The 10,907-nt window shown below is 43.2% G+C and overlaps 4 protein-coding genes across 4 annotated transcripts; 2 read left to right on the plus strand and 2 right to left on the minus strand.

The window, feature by feature from the left end:
• Positions 1-93: 93 nt before the first annotated feature.
• ATC70_000858 (uncharacterized protein) lies at positions 94-816 on the plus strand (the record flags this gene model as incomplete). The annotated part of the gene is made up of 3 exons (XM_064820265.1): positions 94-236; positions 291-559; positions 614-816. The coding sequence occupies 3 exons, from the start codon at positions 94-96 to the stop codon at positions 814-816; spliced, it is 615 nt and encodes a 204-aa protein (XP_064684185.1).
• A 1,448-nt stretch (positions 817-2,264) lies between these two features.
• rpl15_1 (60S ribosomal protein L15) lies at positions 2,265-3,278 on the plus strand (the record flags this gene model as incomplete). Its single annotated transcript, XM_064820266.1, has 3 exons — positions 2,265-2,370; positions 2,428-3,060; positions 3,127-3,278. The coding sequence occupies 3 exons, from the start codon at positions 2,265-2,267 to the stop codon at positions 3,276-3,278; spliced, it is 891 nt and encodes a 296-aa protein (XP_064684186.1).
• Positions 3,279-4,762: 1,484 nt separating this feature from the next.
• ATC70_000860 (uncharacterized protein) lies at positions 4,763-8,518 on the minus strand (the record flags this gene model as incomplete). Its single annotated transcript, XM_064820267.1, has 1 exon — positions 4,763-8,518. The coding sequence occupies one exon, from the start codon at positions 8,516-8,518 to the stop codon at positions 4,763-4,765; it is 3,756 nt and encodes a 1,251-aa protein (XP_064684187.1).
• A 197-nt stretch (positions 8,519-8,715) lies between these two features.
• On the minus strand, positions 8,716-10,062 carry ATC70_000861 (uncharacterized protein; the record flags this gene model as incomplete). Its single annotated transcript, XM_064820268.1, has 2 exons — positions 8,716-9,069; positions 9,148-10,062. 2 exons carry the CDS (start codon positions 10,060-10,062, stop codon positions 8,716-8,718), a joined length of 1,269 nt encoding a protein of 422 aa, XP_064684188.1.
• Positions 10,063-10,907: the final 845 nt, after the last annotated feature.

Here is a 10,907-nt window from a genome sequence, read left to right on the forward strand (position 1 = left end):
GCGTGATGATTTAGAAACGATGCGGCTATTTAAAAGAAAATGTAATTTGTCAAATAGAGGCACCTTTTTCATTTTTCCACGCGTTACATCCAAATGGCACAAAATAGTGGCACGCTTCAGCGAAAACTCACTACACTGGTAGAAGAGCTGAAAAGGGCTTGCACTACATGGGAAGAAATCAATTCGCACTCTTTTCCGGTAGCAAATACTCTGACAAATCTTGCCATCCAATCGAGGTAGATGAGTGGTATCATGTCGAATAGAAGAGGTTACTTAGATCTTGTTTATAGATATGTGGATGAAACACAATATTGGCATCCCCAATTGACCATGGAATTCCCCAACATCATACAGAAGTTTGACTCCAAAATACAATTACTGATACAAAGGCAGAATGCTGTTTTGGCGGATTTAGTAGAAAAGATGGCCAAGCAGTATGCCAAGATGCTGAATATACACAGGGAATTGCTCACCGTCTATGAACGGACAAGAGACTCGCATGGTGCAGCATTCGTGGATCAGCAAGCGATTTACCTGACATGCCCGCTAAAAACCTATGGTAAGAAATGGCGCATTGCCTGTTGACATGCCATTGAACTCCTATCATCATTAGTGGAAAGGATCAGCACGATCACAGACATGTTCAAGAGCGAATTGAATACCAAGAGATCTATGGTGTCTGCCGCTGGATTTTCGAGCTTAACAACAAGAGAGGAAGGTATGGTGCTGCTGTCCATCTGGATTAATCAACCAAGCATAGTGGAATCAACATTGCAAGACTGGGATGACATTTGCTCGACAGAAATGAATTCGTGATGCGCCGAGTGATGCTATTCAATAGATATATAAGAATTGGCCATCGGATATTGCCCCTTATGTTCAAATAAGGACACACAGTGCGTTTGTTTCTCGGTATCCAGAGGCTATAAATAGAGAGCTCTGGACAAACATACCCAATCTGTTCCTCGAAATAAATGCCGTGCACTAGCCATTTTACATTTTGCAACCCTACATGTTGGCCAGAGATCGCCACTGCATACACATCTAAGATGCATTTGCAAATTGCATCATGGAGAGTCACTAATGCCGATATGCTTCCACGCGTCTTCCTTTGTGCCTGCAAGTATAGACAGCAACAGCATTCATCAAATGGCCCAATTTGTATGAGCATCATAGTATGAGATTGGCTCGTTTCTGTACCACTGGTTTAGGATGACTCTAGACCAGAATATAGTGGGAGTAAGGAGAGGCAGGGACAATTATGTAAATTCTCATTACCGAAATAAACCGTCTGGTATTTTGAATCAGAGAAATGAACAATGAAATGTATAGCATTGATATCTGGTCGCAGATGATAATTTTAAAGTGAATAAAATCAGCCGTTTTTTGTTGAACAATATAGAGTTCAATGAGAATGTCTTCCACTGTAGATGCTCTAATTGCCTCATGCACTCAATATATACCTGACAAAGTCAATTGAGCTAAATGATGTACACGTAAGAAGGCATGGCATCCAGCCGCGTGTCATTGATATGGCATCACAGGCTGCAAACATGTTAATTCTCGGTCATAGGCAGCCATGGCTACAATACAGCTGTATTCTCACTCACTCTGTCTGCATTTACACACAGTGATACAAATGATACCGAGTCTTTTTTTTTTTTCCATCATTTAGTACAGAAAACAAGGAGTGTTGGCAAGAAAGGGGAGCAAGTGGAGTTTAAGAACAAACAAGAGGTGTAACAGCATTCAATCCAATGAGACGATATGATTTGCATCAGAAGGGTTACTCAAAATATATATTGAATTCTCTTTTCTTTGACGAGATGAAATCTGCTTTTGACTCATGTCTAATGCAAAATTGACTTTATACGTGTTTCAAGCTGAATCAAGGTTTTGAGTAGTAAGAGCAAACGCAAGTGATGCTGCCGTAAACAAATACACAGAAGGCAAGCTTATTATTAAACCTGATAACAAGATTTATATTTGTACAACAGTGATAATTAAATCTATGAACACTACCTGCTTACTAGCTATATAACCATGCTTCCTTTTTGCCCTTTTCTTTTCTTCTTCTTCTTTATACAACACCCCTTTTTCTTTCAAGACAACTCAAAGCAAATCTTGGTTGGTTATCACTCTTTAAATACCAGCTAAATCACATCTTTTTGCAACATACTTTCCTTCAAACAACAACAACTACATCTCAGCAAAAATCTTACCTTCCTTCTTCCCCTTCCATCACCCTTCTTTATCCTGAAAAAATGAACAATATCGAAACTGAATTTGGCTTTGACGAATATATCATGCCCACTACTTATTCTACCATGCCAAAGGTTGAATCTTACGATGCTCAACTTTATCCTTCAGGTACATTTTGCGTGTATAATTGAATCAACTGACGTCATTTAACACTCTTTCCATTAGCATTTGGTTACTATGATACCAATGGTCTTGATACATTAAGTCAACCTATCATGATGGCACCTGCACCTTATGATATGTATCAAACTACCAACTCTGCTTGTCATGTAACGCTTCCCCCCTCCGCTTCTCCCTCTGCCTCCACTATCACTCACATTCAACATCAACAACAGCAAGGATCATCTAGCCCTGAATCCATGTCCAGCCGCCTTTCACCTCCTACTGTATCAACACCTTTATTATCACCTCATCATCAAGCTACTATCACTGAAAAGATTGCCAATGTCAACAAATTACCTGAATCATTCTTACCCGAGTTTCACCAATACTCGAAAGAAACTTATGAGAATGGATCATCCAACAGCAAGAAACGCAGACGCACAAACAATGGCAGCAAAAAAGATGTGCCATCATCTACCAGTGCCGATGAAGATCAACCTCACAACAATTCATCTAGCAGCAGTGACCTTGAAGATGATGCTGATGGTGTTTCTGCACAAGAAGTGCGTCGTCAAATTCACATTCAATCTGAACAAAAGCGTCGTGCTCAAATCAAGGATGGTTTTGAGGAATTGCGTCAACATTTACCTGGTTGTGTTAATAAGAAGATGAGCAAAGCTGCTCTGTTACATCGCAGTAAGTTACATTGCATCTAAAATCACTGCGGTGCATTTGTCATTGACGCTTCTGTGTTTTGTGTAGCTGTTCAACATTTGCAACATTTGAAGAAGAACCAAACTTCCTTGTTGGCCGAATTAGAACGTATGATGAATGAAAATGAACAATTGAGAAAATTTCAAGAGTCTGTCTTGCAAAAGCAAGCTCTTGAAAGAATGTATCAAATGGGCATGTAAAAATATGGATTTCATATTTAGCCCCTCGTACCCATTTCTACCTATTTCTCTTTTACCACTATGTCGTCTTCTTTTCTTTCTTATAATAAGCAACACCAGGGTTTGTTATTTTGATACCCAAAATTGCTTGCATGTTCAACGTAGATTCCCCCTTCTTCCTCTCTTAAGTTATTTATGATTTGTTTTTTTCATTGCCCATTTAGAAAAGAAACATTCACTATTAATTTTTTATGGTCTTTTTTTTTTATCTCACTCTTTCTTTCCTCCATTTTTTCAATCAAAAATAAAATATATAAATTGTTTATATTTCATACATGCTCTAGTTGTCATTCATCATTTTATTCAACAGAATATACGACGCACATACCAAATAATCACAGACTAAATATTAGTGCTTTTAATAAAATTGGGTGACACAATGTTCAACCTTGGTAACATTAATGTGATTTAATACACCGTTTGGTTTCAAATACAAAAATACATCCTCTAACTCACCGTATGGTGTCGCTTCATCAACAGTAAAGCTTGTATAATTCAAGTAACTATACAAGTTTTCGAGACATGCATTCAATAGCGTTTTTGTATTTGTATTTTTCAAGAATAGAACACTTTTGTATATGAATATCGGAGCTGACCGAGACAATGCTGTACTAGCAGGTACGATTCAACAAAGCGCATTGAAATAGCGTTGATGCCAAGATGTATATTGGACACATTAACTGAGCGATCCTTGAAAGGACGAAATATTGATAAAGGTCAAAATTCTGTCAAATAAACTCGAAAACCTGATCTTACCAAATTGTGATGATTCATATGTAAATGGTGGCTGTTCCACGATATCCGATGTTCACAGAGGGAGCCTAGTGCATATATCACTTGGGGTATCTTATTGATAAGCGAACTCGGATTTCTGCGTCCCATAGTAAGTAGAGAGACATGCATGAAGTTATAAACTGTATCAATCTGAAGTCTTCAAAAGCTGGAAAACCTACTTTTGCACTCTTTCATCTTTCAAGTAAACCCCTTCAAAAGGCTTCAAACCTACAGATTTGATTCATCTATAATGCAATACGTCTGCATCAATGAGGAAAACTCATAAACAAGTAGACAGCATAGTTGCATCACCTCTTACTGCTGGCTAGTCTGCAAAAATCAGTGATATTTAGATATATTGAGTCGTGTTTTTTCGCGCTAAAAGTCGTTTTGGACCGCTGGAATAGCGCCAAACAATTGCTCGCATCTAGCAGTAACTTCCTAAACCCTTTGCTCAACTTTTTGAGGACCAAAAAAACATGGACGAAATTTGACCAAAAAGCATGAGGTACCCCTCATGATTTTCATCGAAAATCAAACGATCGCGTTTTTGACCTACAAAATGAAGACTTTTACTATGGCATATGCTAAATCAAAAATTTTTTTTTTTGTATTTAAAAGTGTCTTTTATTGAGAATAAAGAAAACGACAGTACGGGACCATGAGGTTGCTTACATGTCGTCTAAGAAAGAAGAAATCAATTTGGAGTGATCGGCGAGAAAAGAGGAGAAAACTATCTGAGTACGCCATGATTTACCATCAAGAGAACAGCTCCAATGATGCTGCCATAGAGAAGAGAAAGCAGCTCCAAGAAGTTCCAAGATGGAAATATCCAGAGGATTTTTTTCCTGGTCGTGAAGGGTAGAGAGACCAATCCAGATGGCATTGTCCGTAGGGAACAGATCGGAAAGACCGAGGTGGGAGATGACCTCAAACCAGAAGAGGGATTTCATGTCACAGCCGACGACCAGATGGTATTCATCTTCAGGCGCTTCAGTACACAACTTACAGAGTGGGGAGGGATGCCTGGCACGGTTGATGATATGTAGGCGAGCCTGCACAGAGAGATGGCCATGGAGCAAACGCCACCAGGGTGTGAATGCCTTGGCAGGAAGACAGAGGGACCAAAAATCACGCCAGAGGCGAGGAGGAATCAAAAGATGAGTTGGGCGATACCGAGGAGGGTGGGCTGGGCCACGAAGCAAATCAAATGATGGGTGCCAATAACGGCGTAATGCACCGAGCTTGATCTGGGCCATTGTAGCTTTTGATCTAGGGCCGGTGGTGATATACCAATGCGAAAAGCTAGCAGTGGGTGGAGAGGGGGTAGGCTGGCTCTCCAACATGGCGGTGCGTTCTTGGTCAGTGAAGGCCATAACCGATCTAAGAGGAGCAGGAATGATCCACACAGAAGGACCTACAAAGGGGCACAGAGCATTGAACAGATGTTGCAAGGAGATGGCATCAAGAGGACGTACACATGCCAAGATGTTAGTATCTGGAAGCACACTCAAGAGGTTGGCAATCAACGCATGTGGTGGGAGTTTGTCACTAGCCCTAGACAAGGTCTCTGTTGGTGAAAGGGAGCAGACACTTGACCAAGGTAGATCGAGGAACCACCAAGACGGCCACTGAGTATAGGGAGTCAGAGTGGGCAACCGAGAGATCAAACGAGCGAGATGTGCTAGATGAGGGCATTTTCGCAAACGAGGCATGTAAGTACGAGGATACATCAGCAAAGGAAGAGCAGTAGCGTGACCCGAGTATACATGAAAGGTATACAGCAGCCAAGGAGAGAGAAAATCAGTCTGAGCACGAGGAAGAAGTAAACGTTTGACATATATGAGATGCAGAGCGAGATGCTGATTCTCAATGTCGACTAATCCTAGACCTCCATGTTTGCGAGGAAGGCAAAGGGAATCCCATGACACCACCGGCCAAAACGAGACGATGTACGTTCGTACAATGCGCTTGACCTCCTGAAGCCACTCAGCTGGCACCACAACCACACGAAGAAGATGCCACATACGAGACAAAAGAAGGGAATTTGCCACTAAACCCTTACCACGTATGGATAGCTGCCGTTTCTTGAGCAAATTGCACTGACGCTGTAGGTTCACCGTTACTGAATCCAGAAAATGAGCCAACTGTTCCTTGGTGTGATACAGAGGATAGCCGAGGTATCTCACGGAGCCAATCGAAGATTCATCGTACCACTCTATATTGGACGTTTCCGCCAAATGTGTCCACGATTCATGACGCTTGCCAGACAGCGACACCAAAATTGTTTTATTCAGATTGACCTTGGCATTGGACGCTTTGCCATAAAGAGACAAGAGAGACAAAAGCACTGGCCATTCCGCCGTGGACGTCAGAAAGACTTCTAGATCATCAGCATAACTGAGTAGTTTGATCCGTGGAGGGCTCTCTGGAGCACGTAAGAGATCATGGTTGCCATGTGGAGGTATTTGAGACGAAGCATTCGAGGTACGACCTGCAAGAGGGGAGCGAGTATTGGTAGACATAGCCACACCGCGTAACTCTGAACAAGCCAGAATGGTCCGAAGGAAAGGCTCAAAAGCGAGATTGAAAAGCAATGGCGAGAGAGGATCTCCCTGTCGTAGGCCACGTTGTTGTTGGATAGGAGCTCCCAACCAGCCATTGATGGACAGTGAGATGTGAGTTCCAAAGAACAAACTTGACACGCTTTCTACCAAAGAGGCTGGAAATCCAAACTGATGTAGCACCATCCGCAGATATGTAGGATTGACACGGTCATATGCTTTTTCCTGGTCCAAAAGCACTGAAACATTGGGATCATCAGGAGCAGCCGCACGGAGGTTGGTCATCAGCGTTTGGTTGAGCCAAGCGTTATCCGATATCAAACGGTGAGGCATAAAGCCCGTTTGATATGGAGTGACGAGCTTAGACAGAACACGCTTGAACCGGTTAGCTAGCAGCTTGGTAAATATCTTAGCATCACTGTTAATCAGGGAAAGAGGACGCCAGTTTTTGAGCAATTCTGGGTCACCCTTTTTGAACAGGAGCACCATCCGCGTTTGCTTCCACGATTCAGGAAAAACGCCATTCAGAGCATCCGTCAACACTTGTTGCAAGAGAAGCAGAATCGGCGGAAATTTCGCAGCCAAGTAGGGATAAACCTCAAATGGAAGGCCATCTAAACCGGGAGACTTGTTCTTGGGTGCATGGTCAAGCAACAGCAAGACAGAGTCTGTAGAAGGTGGTTCCATGAGCCTTTCCGCCTCCGCCTCTTGAAGCTTCGCATCGTCAGGGATATTTGCAAAAAGAGAGTTCACAGCAGCCAGATCAATGTCATCAGGAGTGTAGAGAACCTGATAGAAAGATCGAGCTTCTTGAAGAATTTCACTCATGTCAGTCAATTTCTCACCAGTGCCGGCCTTTTTCAAGGATTGGATGGTTTGTTGGGCTTCACGATCCTTAATCACACGAAAGAAATACTTGTTGTTCTGCTCCCCCATCTCAAGCCAACGAGTGGCCGAACGCAGCATAGCTTGACGAGTATCCTCTTGAATCTTTTGCTCAATAAGTTGTTCCAGTGTCTTGATCCTAGCCGACTCCTCCTCGTCACCAAGCAGCTGTTCCCGTTCACGTTGAAAGTGGGAGACGCGAGCTTTGTAGCGAGCCTTTTGGCCTTTTGTGAACTGCTGAGCACAGTACTTGATCACCGCCTTGAGAGACTCCCATTTCTCTTGGACGGGCCGTAGACCCATACCCTCAGGGCCATCCCCCGATACACTAGCATCAGCCGCAACCCCATCACAGTAATCCGAAGCCAGAAAGAGTTCTATGGTTTTATCCAAGAGAGCTTGGAATTCAATGTTTTCCAACAAGTATGGGTTAAACCGCCAGCTGCCAGGGCCCAACTTCACACCAGATGTGATCAAATCAGCAGTGAGAAGACTGTGATCTGTCCACGGTTGAGGGATGTGATGCGTCTGAGCATTGACCATACGAGTAGCCATACGGGGAGGACAAAAAACATAATCAATGGTGGTACCGGTTCGAGGGAGCGTCATTGTACCTTTCGGAAAACAATTGAGGAAGTGGGTATTCAGCCATTCCACAAAAGGTTTGATCCTAGGGCTTCGAGCTTCGACCGGGTTATGTAAATGGATATTGAAATCTCCAAGCAGAATCCATTGGGAGTCCAGTATATCCGACCAACAGGGCATAGACATCAGCACCGGAAGGAAAGCGTGGCGATCTGCCTTCTGCACTGGGATGTATACATTGGCCACTTTGCAGATGGTGTGGTGGGCATCCGTAACAGAGGCGGTAACGCAGCGTTCATCGAGAGAGATGGCTGTGTCCGTAAGTTCTAAGTCTTTGCGAAGACAGACGATAGCGCAGTGTTTAGATATAACAAAAGAGCAGCGAGGAAACATAAAAGAGAATTCACGAATATTGTCATCAGAGAGATGAGCCTGTTGACGAAAATGAGAGACCTCCTGCAGACAAAGAATATCCAGCTGGAGGGATTTGGAGCGTAAGAAGGAAGTGAATTCCTTCTGTGTAGTTTTAGAGGAACCCTTAAAGATGCTCCGGGCATTAAGGGTACCTATACGCAATGATTGTTGTATCATTATGCCCTATGGGCGTCCTGATACACTGTTGGCTGCGACATAGACGTCGAGCTCATAGAATGACGGCGGAGAGAGGGCACATCAGTCTGGAAATCATTGGGAGAGGAGACATTGTCAGCAGATAACTTGGGATCCAAATGCATATGGAAGGACGAAGCTAACGGAGCATGTTTAGAAGCATCGCTACCGTTGGGAGAACGCTGGAGGGTCTGGGGATCTACCTCCATCACATCCGGAGACTGGTCCCAGGTTTGGCTGTCATCTGCGGAAAACAAGGTACTGATCTGGCTACTTTTGAGCTCGGTCGTTTTGCCGGCTAGCTTGTCTGTGGTGGTGGGCTGAGATGGCAGTTGCTGCGCGAGAATACCATTGATCGCAGGAGATGCTCAGTGGCCCTTCTCTTTTTCGTTATCTTTATCAATTGGAGTGACTGAGTAGGAATCAGTGTGATCCCTTTGGCTCGACTCATATTCGGCGATTGCTTCGTCAAAAGGCTTCTCTTCCTCTCGACAGAACTTAACAGTGTGTCCCAACTTGTGACATTTGAAGCATTTGCGTTTAGCTAGGATAGGACAAGCAGCGCGAATGTGTCCACTCTGACGGCAGAAATGGCAAACTGGTGGTGCTCCTCTGTATGTCGCTGGCACATAGACATCCCAGGCGGAAAGGTAAAGCATGCGACTCAAAGGCTGTACGTCGTAGGAGTGACCTTCCGCGTCAGTGTACTTGACCGAAGTGTCGATCAGGAAGCTGACATGACCCTCAAAGAAGCCATCAACAGTGTACTTCTTGATTTGGTATAGCTTACCATAGTATTTCAGCGAGCGTTGCAAGTCCTCCAGAAAAGTGGTCATGTTTGGCATGCGGACAATAGTCATTTGCACATGGGTGAGTTTGCCCTCGCTGTTGTCCTTGACAGCAGTAGCTTTGTATACCACATCGCCATGAGTGATGCCGTTGTTGATGGCTCGTTTGGCATCCTCAGGGGAGTCAAATTTAGCTTCCACCAAGAGATCTCCAGTTGACTTCTGGTGATACAGACTAAGGGGGCGAAACTGGACATTAGCAGCTATTTGTTCCTGAATGAGGCGATACGCTGTTGTACGATGCACAAAAAGTTTGTTTGGAAAGGTAAACAAAACCGATCCCGGTGTCAAAGCTTGCTGCAGGATGGCAGTAGCTTTACGAGTGAGCACCTCGGCCTTCAGATCTTCGTGTTCGAACATAACTTCAGGAATTAGTTTAAAATGGTCATCTTTAGCTCGCTGTTGTGGAGCATTGATGACCTTCTTGGAGAGGCCTCGAGAGAGGACCGTGACCCAAGAGAGGTCAGTGGTGGTAGCCATGAGGATGGGTAGTGGAACGCTGGTGGTTATAAGGTTGTAGATGTGATTTAAGCAGTGGCGTAATTTTCACCTTAGGGGTAGTGATGGTTACGCGAAAGAGCCTCATATGCTAAATCAAAATGTTTCTATCGATCCAAAGCAACCCCTGAAATCACTTTTGCGAAACCTTGATATGTAAAATCTCGACATTTAGTCCAAAAACGACATTTCATATTTCCAAATAATACTCAAAAAGGTTGTTCAAAACATCTACTATAGCTAGCACCATTGAATTCGCTTTGAAAAGTACTTCTACAAAGCTTAAGGAAGTGAGGGAAAATTATTACAATTTCTATAGTCGAATCCTACAAAATAATTTGAAGAAGTCGAATTAGAATAAAGATTAACAAAAAAAAAGCAAAAAATGTTCACCTGAGTTTGAACCAGTTTTGGCTGACAGAGTCAAAGCCATACTACTAATTGCTGAGGTTATTGCGGAGCAAGTAATTGAAGCCTTTACATCGTGGTAATTGATGTTATATAAATCTTATGAAAAGGGTATTGCGAGCTGACTAGTACTATTTCCTCCTAAGATTGCCATCTTTTAATGGTGCTGCTATCTGCTTACCTATAAGGTGGCTTCGTTTGCTGCAAAATGCATCCCTCCTATTGCCAAATGCAAAATTGTACATTGCCGTCAAGACTGAAGCATCCCTGGAGGAACAGAGCTACAATTGACAAAAAGGAATACCACAGACACTTTATACAGTAAATTAAGTGTAATGAAGGGTGAGCCTGTATGCCACAACAAAGTTGCAATTCAAACCACGTTATACAATGTTGAGAATCTTCATGCATGAATCCTG

The sequence above is a fragment of the Mucor velutinosus genome, assembly GCF_035048745.1.
Source record: "Mucor velutinosus strain NIH1002 chromosome Unknown tig00000041, whole genome shotgun sequence".
NCBI lineage: Eukaryota > Fungi > Mucoromycota > Mucoromycetes > Mucorales > Mucoraceae > Mucor > Mucor velutinosus.